The sequence below is a fragment of the Triturus cristatus genome, chromosome 1_2 (assembly GCF_964204655.1).
Source record: "Triturus cristatus chromosome 1_2, aTriCri1.1, whole genome shotgun sequence".
NCBI classification, from domain to species: domain Eukaryota; kingdom Metazoa; phylum Chordata; class Amphibia; order Caudata; family Salamandridae; genus Triturus; species Triturus cristatus.
In genome coordinates, this window is record NC_140580.1 from 971,254,259 (window position 1) to 971,272,137 (window position 17,879).

The 17,879-nt window shown below is 49.5% G+C and overlaps 1 protein-coding gene across 3 annotated transcripts in view; it reads left to right on the forward strand.

Moving 5' to 3' along the window:
- Window positions 1–17,879, forward strand: part of FKBP15 (FKBP prolyl isomerase family member 15) — a 371,570-nt gene that overhangs the window by 296,207 nt on the left and 57,484 nt on the right. For all 3 annotated transcript variants that reach the window (XM_085610375.1, XM_085610359.1, XM_085610368.1), the window contains exon 24: window positions 10,320–10,412. In XM_085610375.1, coding sequence (XP_085466501.1) covers window positions 10,320–10,412 — 93 coding nt within the window. The remainder of the gene's footprint in view (window positions 1–10,319; window positions 10,413–17,879) is intronic.

Below are 17,879 nucleotides of genomic sequence, written 5' to 3' on the forward strand. Positions count from 1 at the left end.
GCCAGCCAATAAAGTAGTTTGTCGGACTTATCCTCTGATTCATATGCCCACTGGGTTGATGCTCTCCAGCACTGCCTCCTCTCTTCCAAAAAGACCTGTCGTAGTCTGGATCTCGCCAGTGGGACCTGGTTTTTGTCTTCTCCCGGGCTCTGACCGCTAGCTTATCGCTCCAAGGTAAGGATTTGGGTCTCCAGTTTTGTTATTTGCTCCAATTGGCGCAGTTTCTTTCTCTTGATGGTTCCTTTCGCCATATCTTTGAATTAGCCCTCTTAAGGTAGGTTTTCTCGTTGCCCACAAGGGCCCAGTGGAGGATACTGACCCATGATTGATCTTAAAGACGACCTGAAGTTCCTCCTCCACGAAGTCGGCACAGTCCTGGTTCATCAGGTGGCACGCAATAAATCTCCACAGCACACAGAGGAAGCCTGGCTGGGACCCCCAGTCAAGGAGGAGGGTTGCGTGATCCGATATGCCTCGCGGCAGGATGCGTGCAGACTGCAGTGTCAATAAATCACAGGCTGGGAGCTAAAGCATATCGGCTCTGGCCTCTGTTTTGTGCATGTAGGATCGCTGTGAGGGGTTCCATGACCGGCAAGCATCACAGAGACCTATAGAGTCTGCCCAGGAAGCCAAGTGAGTGGAGCGCACCACCCTACCCTGGTGGGGAGCGTCAGACGTGTCCTGCGTGAGGTCCGGGGACTACATTTTAGTTTCCGCCTATCAAAGTTGTCCCCGGTGGGTGGGCCACAACTAGGGATTGGAGCGCCTGCAGGGTCGCTTGTAGGAGCTGCTAGACAACATAGCACGAGAAAAAATTATAATGCTTGGCTTCCAGGAGACCCTCAATCCCCTCCCCTGGGGGTCCTTGTGGGATGCGGATACGGCCAAAGGAAATGATCTATGTAGGAGAATCGTGACACCTCTTAAACCCCTAGAGAAGCTGGCATGAAAAATGAGATTGTATCCAACCTGGCAGGGAAAAGGGCAGTTGGAACCAATGAGTTGTGGCTTCTGGAGCAGTTCTACATTGGGGTCTATATCGCTTGATATAGCGCAGGACCGCCGATCTTTTGATACTGTCCAGAAGACTGTTCACATTCCAGGAGACAACTCTAACCATCTGTGGTTTGGTCAAAAATGGTCGATCATCCCAGGGTCCCACGGAGGCAGGGATAGGTCGGTGCAGAATACCATGGAGACCAGCATGGGGTTAAGGACTTTTGTGGTGAGCAACACTTGTGATGTGTGCCTAAAAGAAAACAATCCACACTCACTATACAACTCAAAATAGCACATCACCCCCAACTCCCCCATCCCATACTTCCAACCCAAAGCATCTGTCTCCCATAAAAAACAACATAGCACAAATAAGTCAGGGTTCCCCATCGCGCATAAAGAGGACAAAAATACCTGACAGCTGCATCGTCCTTCGGGAATGGGTACGCCATCTCTGGGGCACTCAATTGGGGAGGGGTGGAGAGCTCTCTTTCGCCTCCTATTCTGCAAATACTCCAGATCTTGTCAGATGCAGCAGCCGCTGCTCTCTTGCCCACTCCCAGGCCTGTTCAGGGGTGTAGCAAGAAATCGGTAGACGATTCAAAGATCACCTTGAGATGGGCTGGGAAAAGAACAATGTACTGTATCTTGAGTTCATGGTGTTTCTGCTTGACTTCTACAACGAACGGTGATGCTACTGGACTGCCCTGGTGTTGTCTTGAAATATCAGGCTTTTGGCATTGAGGTATCCTAGGTCTTGGTGATTTTGGGCTTCTCAGGGGATAGCATTGCAATCTCGATGATCTGAAAGAGACACGTTAGTGATAGATTCCTTACCTTATAATATTCCCCAGGCGTCAGTCTGGATCCAGAAAGTTTTCTGCTTAGCAGTACCATTGCGCGCCGGTCACAGGCCTCGTGCACGCTGGGATGACGTCACGGAGGCTACTTAGGCGCCACCCATGCGCGCTGACGTCCGTTCTTTCTTTTTCCGCGCCGAAAGCGCAGATCAGGATTGAGCACATACCCCGGTCAATTTTTGACCACTTTTTTGAGACTTTTGTCTCCTTCTCTTGTCTCCTGGTGCACGTAGGGATGTCGGTGGCGGACCCCCATGATGTTTGCCTCTACTGCCTGAAGACCGACCATGACTCCCGGTATTGTCGGGACAGCTGTGCCATGGCCCCGAAGGCCTTGCGGGAGCGGCGGTGGAAGTTGCTGGAGGTCCGGCACTCCTCTTACCACCGCTCCGGGTCTAGGGGCGTTCGCGGAACCGGAGCCGTCGGTCCTCGGACTCTGACTTCGCCTTCAGATTCTGGTAAGCGACGCCATAAGAAGAAGTCGAAGAAGCGTGTTCGCTCTCCGACGCCCCACCGTCACTCCCCGGAGGCGGAAGAGGGGTGCGGCTCCTCCGGAGCCTGGGAGTCCCGCAGCCTACCCGCTAATCCCGGGTCCGTCGGCGACTCCCGAACAGATGCAACAGTTTCTTGCTGCCCCGCGGCCCCGTGTCCAGATCCTGTTGACCCAGCGGCACCGCCTCCGGCCCCAGAGCCAGTGGATCCAGCACCCGCGGCTCCGGCCCCGGTGCCACAAGGTGCAGCACCGCTGGCTCTGGCCCCGGCGCTGCCCTTGGCTCCGGCCCCAGCGCTGCCCCTGGATCCGCCAGAGGCGCCGCACTGGGTGCTGTTTATCCCGCCCCTGCCCCGGTTCTTGGGATCCTCATTGGGATGCGGTTCCGGTTCGGCCCCGACCGGCGCCGCTGGCCCCCTCTCCGACTCCGGTCTTGCAGCTGTGGCCGGCTCCTTCTACCCCGGAGCCAGATGAGGACTGGGACGGCTCCGAGGACCCCCTTGCGCGGCAGTGTGACTCCGAACGGGATTAGGTGAATGACCTTCAAGATGCGGGTGAACTTGATGTGTCTTCTGACCCGGGGTTTGCCTCCCCTCCACCTACTATGGAGGAGGGCGCTTCCTACACTATGATGCTGCGTCGAGCTGCGGAGACTCTCCATCTCAACCTCCCTACGGTGGCCCTTAAGACCAACCTCCTTACGGAGGTGCTCCAGATGGCGTCTACGTCGTCGGAACCGCTGCACCCTTTCAATGAGGCCCTTGCCGAAGTCCTCCTGGGCACTTGATTGCATCCGGCCTCGGGGGCACCAGTGGATAAGAACGTCGCTAGACGTCATCGCCCGGCACCTGGTGACCCTGCCTTCTTGACCACTCACCCCACGCCTGAGAGCCTGGTCATTCAGGCCTCGACGTCGCAGAGTGATTTTCCCACGTCTCCGCTGGATAAGGACTCTAAGAAGCTGGACCAATATGGCAAGAGGTTGTTCTCCTCTGCCAGCTTGGGGTTGCGGTCGGTTAATACCGCCTGCTTGTTGGGCCGTTACTCCCACGCCGTGTGGGATACGGTAGCAGAGGTCCTGCCTCAGTGTTCTGAAGAGGTCCAGGCCATCCTTTCCCAAGCGATTGCGGAGGGCAAGGATGCGGCGAAGTTTGCCATCAGGTGTGGTCTGGACACGGCTGATTCCTTGGGCAGGGCGATTTCCACGACCTGTGGCGTTGCGGCGTCATGCCTGGTTGCTGTCTACCGGGTTCTCGCTTGATGTCCAGAGCTCACTCATGGACATGCCCTTTGATGGCTCTAGCCTCTTTGACAACAAGGCGGACAGTGCCCTTGAGCGCTTCAAGGACTCACGGGCCACGGCCAAGTCTTTGGATCTTTCCACTAAGAGCCCTGCCACGCCTGGGTTTCGTTCCTGTCGTGGCCAGGGTAAAGGCGCCCAGACGTGCTCCTCCGCAAAGCCTGTGCAGAACCTTCCTCAGCGTGGCCGCAGACGTGGCTTCCGCAGGGGCGGGTCTGGTAACCAGCAGGCGGGGCAGACAACCACCGCACTCGTTGTTTCCACCTCCAAGCCTTCCTAATCCGACCTTCAGGGGGCACCCCACGCCGGTAGCAGGCAGGGTCCGTCACCACCTCCACCACTGGCTCGGTATCACTTTGGACAAGTGGGTGCTGCAGATAATCTGCCAAGGTTACTCGCTCCCCTTTCTGTCCTCCCCTCCAGCCATGCCACCTCTGTACCACCGCATGTCGGGGGATCATTTGGCTCTTCTCCGTCAGGAAGTCACGGCCCACCTGGCCAAGGGGGCCATCGAGTACGTTCCCGATCAGGAAGTAGGGAGTGGTTGCTATTCACACTACTTTCAGGTCCCCAAGAAGGACAAGGGGGGCCTGCGCCCCATCTTGGACCTCCGGGATGTCAAACGCTTCCTCCGGAAGGAGAAGTTCAAGATGCTGACTCTGGCTCAGGTCCTGTCTGCCCTGGACCCTGGAGACTGGATGGTAGCGTTGGACTTGCAGGACGCTTATTTTCACATTCCCGTCCTGCCGGCCCACCGGCGTTACCTGCGGTTCACGGTAGGCCAGGAGCATTTTCAGTTTGCTGTGCTCCCCTTCGGCCTTACCAGCGCCCCTCGGGTGTTCACGAATGTGATGGCGGTGATTGCAGCTCATCTGCGCAGGTCAGCGGTGTCAGTCTTCCGCTACCTCGACGACTGGCTGTTGAAGGCGGGTTCGCCCCAGGCAGTTGTCTCCCACCTCCAGAATACGGCCGACCTCCTGCATCTGCTGGGGTTCTCCATCAATGTGCCGAAGTCGCACCCGAGTCACTCTCAGAAGCGCCCTTTCATCGGAGCGGTTCTGGATTCGAGGCTGTTTCGGGCTTATCCTCCCGAACAGCGAGTCTGGGATATTCACGCTATGGTTCCGCTCTTTCAACCTCTATCCTGGGTTTCAGTCAAGATGACCCTCCGGCTTCTGGGCCTGATGGCCTCCTGCATTCTGCTGGTGCCGCATGCCAGATGGCATATGCGGGCTCTGCAGTGGGACCTGAAGTTACAGTGGGCACAGCATCAGGGCAACCTGTCCGATCTCGTCCAGATCTCGGAGGGCGCTGCACGACAGTTGTAGTGGTGGCTCACGGATCGCGATTGGGTCAGTGGCAGATCCCTCTCCCTCTCCCTCTCCCTTCCCCAACCGTAGCACACAGTAGTGATGGATGCGTCCCTCCTGGGTTGGGGAGGCCACATGGGAGAGGCGGAGATCCGAGGCCTCTGGTCTTTGGCGGAGTCCCGGCACCATATCAACCTTCCGGAGCTGCGGGCGATCCGGCTTGCACTGAAGGCATTCCTTCCCTCTGTCCGGAGAAGTGTAGTGCAGGTGTTCACCGAGAACACCACCACCATGTGGTATTGCAACAAACAGGGCGGGGTGGGGTCGTGGACCCTATTTCAGGAGGCTCTGCGCCTCTGGATATGGCTGGGACATCAAGGCATTACCTTGGTGGTTCAACACCTGGCAGGTTCTCTGAACGCCAGGGCGGACAAACTCAGCCGCCGGTGCATGGTGGATCATGAGTGGCGTCCGAACTTGGATGTGGCGCAAGATCTCTTTCTGCGATGGGGAGAGCCTTGGTTAGATCTATTCGCCACCGAAGAGAACGCGCAATGTCATCAGTTCTGCGCATTGGAATTTCCAAGGCGGCAATCGCTCGGAGACGCTTTTTGTCTCGAGTGGAGTTGCGGTCTGTTGTACGCCTTTCTGCCTATACCATTTCTGCCCAGAGTGCTGAAGAAGATCATGCGCGACCGAGCCCAAGTTATTCTTGTGGCTCTGGACTGGGCTTGAAGATTATGGTATCCCGAGCTACTCAGTATGAGCATCGATCCCCCGATCCGTCTGCCTCTTCGGGCGGATCTTCTGTCGCAGCAGCTGGGAACGGTCCTCCACCCGAACCTGTCCAGCCTCCACCTCCATGCTTGGCGATTGAGCGGCGACAGTTGACACCTTTCGATCTTCCTCCTGAAGTCTGTGATGTCATCCTGGCAGCCAGGCGTCCCTCCACTAAAACGGTGTACGCCTGTAGGTAGAACAGATTTATGGCATGCTGTACAGCTAAGACTGTGGATCCCCTTTCTGCCCCTCTTTCTGAGGTTCTTCTGTTCCTTCTCTCTTTGGCCCAGCAGGGCTCTGCTCTGGGCACTGTTAAAGGTTATCTTTCGGCCATCTCTGCCTTTCTACAGCTTCCAGATCAGCCTTCTCTTTTTAAGTCCCCAGTTGTTAACCGTTTTCTTAAGGGCATTACGCATACGTTCCCACCTGTGCCCTTCATAATGCTTCAGTGGGACTTGAATCTTGTCTTGACTTTTCTGATGTGCGCTCCCTTTGAGCCCCTTCATAACTGTCCCTTACGTCTTCTTACTCTCAAGACTGCTTTCCTGGTAGCTATCACCTCTGCCAGGAGAGTGAGTGAACTCCAGGCTCTTTCTTCCAAACCTCCTTTCCTTTCTGTTCATCCGGACAAGGTGGTTCTGAGGACACGTCCTTCTTTCTTGCCATAGGTTGTCACACCCTTCCACATCGGGCAGACCATCACTTTGCCCACCTTTTTTCCGCCTCCGCATCCTTCAAGGGAAGAGGAGCGGCTCCACCGTCTGGACCCAAAACGCGCGCTCGCATTCTATCTGCAGCGTACACAGCAGTTCCAGGTGGATGATCAGTTGTTTGTTGGCTATGTGGGCGCCAAAAGAGGTCGGGCGGTACACAAATGGACCATCTCCAGTGGGTCGTTCTGTGCATCAAAACCTGTTACTCCTTGGCCAAGAAGGAGCCTCCTGTGGGACTGCGTGCCCATTCGACCAGGGCAACTGCAGCCACTACTGCCTTGGGACGCGGTGTCCCCTTGCAGGATATTTGTCTGGCAGTTACGTAGGCCTCGCTGCACACATTTACCAAGCACTACTGCCTTGACAGTCCGGTCCGGAGAGACGGCTTCTTTGGCCGTTCTGTGCTCTGTGACTTTCTGGTGTAATCTTGTTCGCAGACCCACCACCGGGGTTGGTATTGCTGGGATATCTATTCTAAGGTAAGGAATCTATCATTAACGTGGCTCTTTCAGATGCACAAGTTACTACTTGTGTAACGATATATCTGTAAGAGACATTAGTTAGTGATAGATTCCTTACCGCCCCACCCATCCTCCCCGTTCTGCGAACTGATTACTAGGGTTAAGGTCATCCCCTTTTAGGGCCCTAGTTATATGCACCAAAGGTCAGTTTCTCGCATAGCTCTGCGTTTCGGCGCGTAAGGTTGTGTACAGAACTGACGTCAGCGCGCATGGGTGGCACCTAAGTAGCCTTCGTGACGGTATCCCGGCGCGCACAACGCCAGTGACGGGCGCGGAACCACCTACTGGCGCGCAGGGGTACTGCTAAGCAGAAAACTTTCCAGACTGACGCCTGGGGAATATTCTAAGGTAAGCAATCTATCACTAACTAATGTCTCTTACAGATACATCATTACACAAGTAGTAACTTGTGCGTTAAGGATACCTGCTGTCCCCCTGGGGCACCAGGGGGAGGCCCTTTTAGCAAAGGCACAATGCGCCCTTTCCTTCTCAAAACAACGGGACAGTTTATCCATCGGGTCCCAGGCCCTGAACCATTCTTCTAGAAAGCGGTCCATCTTGGAGACCTTGGCACCCACCGATAAGGCGTAGTTTATTTCTCCTGGATCAATTCTCGGCATCTTCCGCTCTTTCTTTCAGAATGGTTGTCATGGATATCAGTTTGGAGACCTGACATTTGAGGGTGACTGGCTCATCCTCCGTTGGCGAAATCCGGGTTTCAGTCTTTGTCACCCTCTCTGCTGCTTTGCATACTTCTTGATGCAGGCGGGAGTGATCAATGGAGACGCTGACGATTTTGGATTCCACTGCCTCCCTAGAGTCCTAAATTGCTTTAAGGATTGCCTTCAAGTCTGTGGGGGGTTGGTGAGGCACGGCGGGGGCACCCCCACAGTCCCTCTAGTATCTGGTACCAAAGTAGTGTACTGGTCCATTTTGGTCTGGGAAATGCACTACAATTTCTGTTATAAAATGGCCTATTTACCTATTGACAGTTCGACCTCAGTGCTAAGTATGATGAAAGGCCCTAGGACACTTTTCACAAACATTTAAATGCCCCTCTCATCCCTGTAGGAATCGGAGGTACGCCTATTGTGCCTAAGCATGACTCCCATTCAGTACCACTGTAAGGTGCACTTTTACTATTACTCTGTTTTAATGATACTCTATTTCCCAACCTTATGTGGAGAAGCCACCAGCAGATGTTATCGGCCAGCGCTAACTCCATGAGACCCCCCACTAGCATTACAATACGCTTCAGCTCATTTTGCCATGCTTGGACATTACTGTGGGAACAAATAGCACCTCCAGGCCCCACCACCGAGCACCTTCCTTTAATTGCACTTCCATATTCAAATTTCACTCGCTGACTGACATTGTTTCACATCTAACTCTCCTTAGTACAGTAGCCAGAAAGATTTCTGTGGTCCACATAGTGCCTGTGTCCACTTGCAGCATGTTCCCAAAGAAGAGCAGTGAGTTCTGGGTGGGTAATGGCTCCAAACCATCCAGCGCTTTGTGAAATCAGAGAGTAGTGCTAGGATTGCCAGCAAGAATGCCAGTGTCGCTAGGAACGTGCCAGAGGACAGGAGGGAATTTTTAGGGTGACAACAGCCCAATAGAATTATTGGGGGGAGAATGTGGTGTAACGGGCAGAGCTGCCAACTTTGGAGTTTGTCTCTGTTGGCTCAATTCTGATTCTGGGCAAATTACTTAATCTTGCAAAGGTCTTGTAAAGCGTATCGAGTTCACGCTAAAAACTGCAAAAAAATGATTACCGATTACCGATTCTCTCTGACTCGCTACCAAATGTTCATTGGTTTTTCTCTTGGCCCTCCTGTTTAGTGGGTTACCTCCTCACAGAAGAGAGGCATCCATAAAACGGCCACTACAAGATAGCACAGAATTAAAAAACTTCCTTGCAAAAGAGCAGAAGGGCAACCATACCCTGAGAAAGTAGTGCCCATCGACAGAATTGCACCACTTAAAAAAAAATTTAAGTTATTGCAAAAGAAAAGAAACAGAAGTAAAGCAGCCCTTGCACTGCACTGCACAGAAAACCTGAGTGGTGAACCCCATCAAAATATGTGCTTTTCACAGTGAAGTCTTCCGGAATCTTAATGCTTGGAGCCCAAACTTACTGAATGGAAAGGATTTAGTCCACACGCATCCTCTGCTTGTACACAGACTCCTGCTTCGTAACCACCCCCTTTCCCAACTCGTCATACGGATGGGTTGGGTTCATGATGCTTCCTGACCGACATCCCCCCGCCTCACCCCCTTACCCCCCATGACAACTTGGAAGGGGGGGGGTTGAGACAGTGATAATCGGCATGCAACCCTGGTTCTCATACCACATGGGCTGCTTCAATAAGTGATGCTACTTGGGCGTCATCTGGGAGTGGACCCCGAAGCCCCCATAAAGGAAGGCCAGGGCTGGTGTGAATTAAGCCCCTTAGGCCTCCACGATGTCTTGCACATGCGCACTAGCGCCTGTGCCAGAGAAAAGTGGCTGGCTGCAAGGGTCAGATTGTGACACTGCATGTAAGTTTCCCTGCTTTATGCGCCATTTGTATTGATAATTAAATAATAATACACAGCATGTAATGTGATTATTTAACTACCAGTGCGGTGGATGATAAATAAAGCAGGAACATTAGAGGGGTGTAGCCCCGACGCCCTAAGCAAGAAACCGCCGCTGGACCAATTACTGTGTAACCTAGTCTTTTAAGGCATGCTTTCCAATTCAGTACGCTGTCTGAAGGACCACCAGATTTCCATTGGGGTCGTTCAGAACTGCTCCACCTTCTTGAGCCATCGTTAGTCATGTTAACTAGGTATTCTTAAAACAAATACCATTTCTTGCCATTCATCCAATTTTTTTTTTTTTAGAGAATGGGGGACTACTTCTTTTGCCCTTTGATGAACACCATGCCTCATCAGCCAGTTGCAGAGTCTGGCTTGATTGAGAACCACACTTTTGAAAATGTGAATGTTTAGTTGTAGGACCAATGAGAGATCGGTCCTATTTAGGGGGCACATCCCATCGGCTAAAATACCACTCTTTCCCTTCACCAGGAACCCAATCGTTCACACTGGACATTGCAAGGTTTAGAGTACTTTAACTCTTGTTTACCTTTCTGTTAAGAGATGGTTTCTCAGCACGTCTTCTGCGGAAACCCTGAAATACCCAAAAGCAAAAAAAGAATAGGTTCACTTTTCTTACAATAACGTTTTTTTCACTTATTATAAATAAATTTGATGCAAATGAAATAATTCCAGCCTTTCCATACTGCTTCAACACAGGGTCCAGTATTTCAATTTGAAATCCTTTTCTTTTTGTTTTATTAAGCTTGCTACATTCAAAGAGTCCCGGGATGGTGAGGTGAAGAGACTTGAAACTTTGCAGGAGAAGGCTGATCAACTGGAGGCAGTTGAAGAAAAGGTAACAAACATGCACCCCTGTTGTATGCTCTAGAAGCCTCCAATATGCAGTTTGTTAACAAATAATAAGTTGCATACATGGTTGTATTGAGTGTGATGTGGTTGACATACAAAGCTTCTTTAGCCAAACTGCAGATATCAATGCGCCTTGTTCTTCATGAGACGTGCTGAGTAGTACTTGAAATGTCACTTGCGGTTTTAGTTATGTGCAGCCTTTAGAAAATATTTTGTTTCTTACCTTCACTTTGCTGATTCTTAACTTCTCTGGTTTATATTTCAAATCTCTATAAGCATCTGCTTCTCCGATGCAGTTTTAATTTTCCACTTCTGAATTTGAAGAGTTTGCTGATTATCCTTGTTTCAAAATGCTGCTGCTCTTCTGGTACTAAGAATCCCTAAATACCATTCGGGCTCGCTCTCCCAAGCCCATCTTCACTGCAGATATATAAGCGGATAATTTTTAAATCCCTTTGTATTGCCTTCAAAGCTCTTAATGACATTGCCCCTGACTACCTGCTACAAAAATGTATTCGGTACCATCCTTCCGGAACCTTGCACCCTTCATTAGCATTCAGTGTCATGGTACCCAAAATGTAAAAAGTTTATTGGGGTGGCAGACGTTTCATCTACTGTACAGCAAAAATATGGAACTCCATGCCTTTCTCCTTTAAGGCCTGTACAAGCCTTTATGCTTTCGGAAAAGGCCTGAAAACCTGGCTTTTTAATCAGTAATCTATTTTTGGAACTGGTTTCTCTGCTTGACACTGTGGTCTTTTAATTTGTCTCCTCTATAGAATCCTGTGCCTCGGGCAGTAGTTGCACTTTATAAATAATTATTTCATTTAATTTTCATCTCAAGTACTTCAGGTATATAACATGCCTTTCGAAATGCAGACAATTGTGAGTAAGACTGGGCTCCCCTCTTGCAATGCACATATCTTTTTACATAAGTAAGGTCTTTAATATGAGATTTGCCACTTGCAGTCTCTTCAGTATGCGGGTCTGTCTCATGCAGCAAGTTTTTTTTCATTGTACTATTGATGATCTCCGTGAGGAAGACACCGGTTACTTCTAATCTACTATTTTCCTTGGTGTTAAACCAATTTAGACCATTTTCCACACATTCCTTGAAAGAATGGTTATGAGATGTGGGCCATAAGAGGGCAATGATTATTCAGAAAATAACCAGTTTTAATTCTCCCGTGGTGCAAGCTGCTTTATGCTGCTTGAACCCCTGTACACCTTGTGAGACATTGAGCTTCGAGGATTACATCACAATGGACTTCTGGCAGTAGTCCATGGACACACTGACGTTTCAGAGTCCTTGGATCCATGCAGTATTTAGTGGCTGAGTGAGATTGTTGAGTTTGAAATACGCAGGGCTATACAGATATAAATGACCGAACAGAACAGCACAGCTTTTCAATTCCATGCACTGGGCTTTCATCCCAAAGTAAACAAAATAAAGTTTTTCCAGTTACTCCCTTTGATGAGGTGGTTGTGGTGATGCTTCAGTGAGGCTTAAAATAACCATAAGAAGAAACACCCTTATGTTGTCCTTTTTATCCAAGAAGCACAAATTTGTTGTTTCTCATGTGGAAGAGTCCTCTTGGGACTTCAGCATCATCTGATTTGATCTTCTGATGATAATTAACTAGTCGTGAAATCTTCGAGGGAGCCTTGGTCTTCAGTGTGCCAACATGGCTGAGGTTAAATAGTTCAGGGCCTCCATTTATCCAGTACTTTATTGCTAGATGATGCTGCCCGACTTCCAAGGCAGTCATTCCGGAGTCAGGCCCTTTGGCTTTGTACCAAGGCTAAATGCTACCAATGATGACTGAATGACCAGCAAGGTGAGTAAGAAATGGAGCAGTCAAGAAAGTATCACCTTTTTGAATGGCAATACCCTCCCCATCAATAATAGGTTCCAACTCTTCCAGCACCATACTGAGTTTATTGCATCCACCGCCTTTCAAATGTCACCTGCTATTAAATCTAAATCCAAGAGATCTATGTGGGTCCCTACATGGCTAAATGTGTGTTGTGCACAAGTCAACAGCGAGGAATTAACAAAGATCAAGCTATCTATATCTGTATCTCCTAGTAGTAACAAGCAGCGATTTATTCCAGTTAACCAGAAGCCTGGAAAGTGGTTTGTAGGAAAGCGTCTCTTTTAAAAAAAATATATATATATGTATTTGAACAATCTTTTTTATTAAACCAACGCCAGTTACAGTGTATAGCTTGATTTCAACTGACATTTGTAAACATACATAGATCAATTCATATATTTCTATGATCCCTTTTTCTAACAATTGTTCCAAATCATACTTTCCCTTCCCCTATGATCGTTGACAGTCCACGTCCCCCCTTATTGACCCTAGTGGTTCCCAAGCACCCCCGTCACACACCCCTATATGCCCCCCATTGGTGCCATATTTTCTCTCATTTACGTGGGCAACCCCTACTCTCATATACTACCTTTTCTGCGGCACTGCATCAGTCAAGAACGGCCTTCCATTGACCCACCTTCGGGAGAAGTGTGGCCCCCACACCCTGGCAATGTTCCTCTTGGCCTCCATGGCAGCCACTAGCAGCCATATTTTCTGGGATCTAGGCCATGTCTGCTCCCCGTGACACACAGTATATGCCATCTGGCATCCAGGGGGATTTCCAGTCCCAGGCCGTCTGACATTACTCGTATTACCTTTCCCCAATATTGTTGTATAGCTGGGCACTCCCAAATGATGTCGAAAAAGGTACCTTTTTGGTCGCAGCCATGTAAGTATCTGTGTGTGTGTGCGCCCTAACTTGTGGATAACTGTGCATGTGGAGTATGATCTATGTAGAATCCGTAGTTGTATCAATCTAAATCTCGGTCTAACTGGTACTTCTCTAAGCCTTTGTATAGCCTCCTCCCAATCATCATCTTCCAATAGGCCAATATTTGCCTCCCAGGCTTCGCAACTTTTTCAGGGGGTCAGGTGAATTATTAATGATCTTCCTATATGTGAATGATAGTGCTTTATTTGGGATTGCATCTAATAGGAGTCTATCCTCCAGCAGGCTTCACTCAGGAATTCGTTCCCCTTCTCTTATATGTCTACGAAGCGCATGCCCCAGCTTCATGTTCTTATATCTTTCCGAGTCTGCCAATTGATACTCTTTCTGTAGATCTTCGAACAACATTAGAAAGCGCCCCATTTTGCATGGTTACCCCCCCACTTTTTGCCAGATAGCTGATGCACTTTGACTGAGTGTGCAATGGGTCCCTGCCAATCAGGTTCCCAGGGCCTGTTTTTTTTTTTTTTTTTGCAGAACTGTATCTTTGTTTTCACAATTGGCACACCTCTGGCTCACGTGCAAGTCCCTTTTAAAAAGGCACAAGTGGTACCAAGGGCCTTGTGAGCAGAGAGGGTCTCTAAGAGCTGCAGCATATATTGTGCCACCCTCAGAGGCCCCTCACCAAACACAAACACTACCATTGCAGACTTTGTGCTTTGGTGCAGACAAAACTTCAGAGTCGACATGGCACACATCTCTGTGTGCCATACCCACAAACCACTGCCTGTTGCATAGGTAAATCACCCCTCTAGCAGGCCACACAGCCCTAAGGCAGAGAGCACTGTACCACAGGTGAGGGCACAGCAGCATGAGCAAGTGTCCGTGCAATTCACAGACATTGAAAGTGCAGTGGAGCCATATGAAGTACACAGGGTGAATGTTTGTCATTATGAACTCCACACCTCCATGAGGGCTTTACTGAATGCTAGGGAGTTTTGTATCAAACTCCTCAGCATAATAAACCCACACTGATGCCAGTATTGGATTTATTACAAAATGCACTCAGAGGGCATCTTAGAGATGGCCCCGAAAAAGTCCAACTCCCTCGTGTCCAGTTGACTGGTCTGCACCAGCCTGCCACACACAGACATGTTTCTGACCTCCTGAGGTGGGAGACCTTGTGCTCTTGTGTGTCGGGGACAAAGTCTGCTTGGGGTGGAGATGCTTCACACGTATCACCAAGCAAGAACAGCATTCAGGGCGGTGAGCCTCAAAGGCTTCCTGCCCTTTGATATGCTAGCCAGGGCCTCTACAGATAATGGAGATGCCTGCGCCCATGACCAGGCCCCACTTTTGGGGGCAAAGTCGGCGGTAAAATTAGTAGTCAGTAGAGATGTGTCCCCTCTCTGCCAGGACCGCCCCAAGGTGCCCTGGTCCGAAGTTACCTCCTGAGGAAATCCTTCTTCTTGAATGGAAGAATGCAACCTAATCAGGTTATGGGGTGCCCCCTCCACAAAGGGAGGAGACATTCTAAGGGTTTTAGTCACCCTAAAGGCACGTAGCCCATTGGCTACCATCTGAATGTCCCTGTAACGCCCCTAAATTCGGTATTTAGGCGCACCCCCGAACTTTGATCCTCAGATTTCTGCAACCGAAGAAGACGGATTAAGGAGACGCCGTGCAGCAAAGCACGAAAACACCTACTGCCTTGGCCCCAGCACTACCGACCTACCTCCTGCTCCTCGAGCCTGCGTAGAAACAAACGCTTGTCCATGGCCAGCGACTTCAAAGAACACCAGGAAGACTGCCACTCTTCAATAAAGACCATATCTCCCGAGTACAGCAGCCCTGTCCAGGAAACTCCAACATCAAGGATTCCAGATCCAGGCGGATCCGCGACCCCTGCCCACTCTGCACCCGATGGCCGCGGCCTGAGTTAGAGTGGCTCACCTGTCCAGCAAAGGCTTCCCGGCGATCCTGACCTAGTCTCAATCAGTGGCTGACCTCTCCTAGATGCGACTAAGTTGCCTGCAGCCTCTACACGAAGGGTCCCCCTGACCACGACCAGCTCAAACCCAGAAGATTCAACACCAAAAGATACCACTGCATCCTCAGCCCTCTGGCCTTGGGGTGATCAACTGATGGTGCCTCGACCTCCCATAGCCCTCCAACTTACCTGCCCAGCCAGTGCTCACCTTTATCCAGCCCCCTGGTCCGAGCCTGCAGCCTATTTGTGCGACTGACGGCCTCCTTTGAAAGTCATTGGGCGCCAGACGCTGATTTTGCACCCTGCACCCGGCCGCCCCTGTGGCACTGGTGGTGTAGCTTTGGTGCTGCTTTGTGGCCCCCCCCCCCCCGTGATGTTATCTTCTGGGGTATGTTCCCCCGAAAACATGGGTACTTATCTGCAAACCATGCCTCTTCGAGGTGCCCCCAGCCTTCATTGATTTGCATTGGGCACAGTCACCTCTGCACCCGGCTGGCCCAGTGCCGCTGATGGTGCAGTACCTTCCTGAAACTGAACCTTGCCCAGTGTTGGTCAAAACTCCTGGAGACTGGGATTGTAAGTCAAATACTCAACAGTTAATGCATTACATTGTGTTCCTCCCATGGTATTGCATTGCATTTACAAAACCTATTGCATACAAAACTCTGTTTCTATTGCAAAGTTCTACTGTTCTAATCTGATTCTATAAAAGTAATTCCCATACTATAAAGCATTCACTACTGCCTTACCAAATAGTTCTTACTGTACTTGAAAAGTATTACTACTGTTGAAGCTATTACTTACCTGCAACTGAGTTCATCTTGGTTCTAGAAATAAAATAGGAAAACAATAACTTGGTATACAAAGCAATTGGTCTGGATTCAGTCTTTGAGTGTGTGCTATTACTTCTTGCCTGAGTGTGTACAATAAATGCTTAACGCTACCCTCTGATAAGCCTAACTGCTCAACCACACTACCACACATAGATCTTTTAGTATATTCTACTTGAGCCTCTGTAAGCCTTTGGGGATTCACTGGACTCTGTGCTCACTATAGCTTACTTTGGTATAGTATATACAGAGCCAGCTTCCTACATGGTTGAACCTTTCGAACAAGTTACTCACATTGTAATTTGAGTGAAACAGTCGTAGAGATACAGCAGTATATCATCTGCGTACGAAGAGATGATATGTTTAGAGCTCAAGATTCCCTCTTAGTTGTCAACCCCATATTGCTTAAAATAGCATGCCTATGGTTCCATAGTATGATCTTTCTGGTGGATACTTCTAACTACAGATTCCTCACCTTGTGAATATCATCAGGTGAGAGAAGTGAGCCAGAAGGTTTTTACAGCATAATCCAGAGTGCTGGTACGTAGCCCCCTGCATGCAGACATGAGTTTCTTTTTTTTTCAGCACCTTCGTACATGGATCTGAAGCTACCTCCCAAATTCTTTCTTGTCAGTTGAAAAGTTTTTTTCAAAATTATTGTTTTCCAGTGGTAAGGGAAAATGTCCCCTCATAAGACTACAGGGTTTAAGCCTTTTAGGGACAGATCCTCACTAACGCCGCAACAAGTTGAGATTGTCGTGAGAAGCCATGTTGCGAATCTTTGACACCCATCCGTTTCCCTGTGGTGCTTTTATGGGTCTCTCAGATCCAGGGAGGCTGCTAGCCGGATTACTGCCAGCGAATCTGTCCTCTGCACCTTCTGTGCCTATTGAACCTGTTTGGGGTTAAGCTCTGACTCTGGAGCAGATTTCAGATCGAGTGCAGAGATCCATCCCAGTTCATGCCACGTCGACTCCAGATTCAACTCCACCAAAGCCGGAGGAGGACGTCATTTCTAGTGTTGTGCCTGACCTCAAATTTATTTCTCTCAACCTGGACTGGGATCGCGTCTCCGATCAGTTCCAATTCGCCCAGTCCTAATACATTTTGACTCTGACAAAACACTGGCATTACTTTGGAGCCGCCCTCCAGCGCTTCAATAACTTTTTGACTAAATTGAGGAAAGTACACCTTTTGATGTAATCAATCCACAAAAAAGTCCAAAAAGCCAATCCCTTTATTCTGTCTGTCTTTTTTTTAAATTAAGGTTTTTTTTTTAAATAGTCAACGGATTTCGTTCTTTCAGACTACTGAACATCTTCAGGGTGAGACAATACATTTATTCAGCACATCAGTTCAAACCACTGATACAATCACTCCACGTTTATTTGTTTTTAAATGCAGTCATAAGATAAAGAAGCCACATACGTTCCACATACGAGATGCCGGTCACAAAACTGTAGCGGCTATGCATGAGTGTCCCCCCCGCACCTCCCCCCCTCGCCCCCCAATTTTCATGCTTTCTTGTGCAATATGCTCGCTAAAAGCTCCTTGGCTAAGGCAAACAAGCATTTGCAATGCAATAGGTCTCGCATTTACTAGAATTTGAGCTATTGGCATTGAAGATTACAATGCCTTTTATTAATGTGTTGGTTTTTTAAACAAATAAATAAAAGGCATTGTCATTTCCAATAGCTCAAACTCTAGTAAATGCGAGACCTATTGCATTGTAAATGCTTGTTTATTATTGGAAAGTCAGTCCTTTTTTGGAAAGGGGAGGTGCCAGGGAGGGTGAGACAGGCAGGACTCTCCTCGCTTGGTGTGAGTATAAAAGCGGAACCGAGCAGCCGCTCCAGTCTGTCTCCCT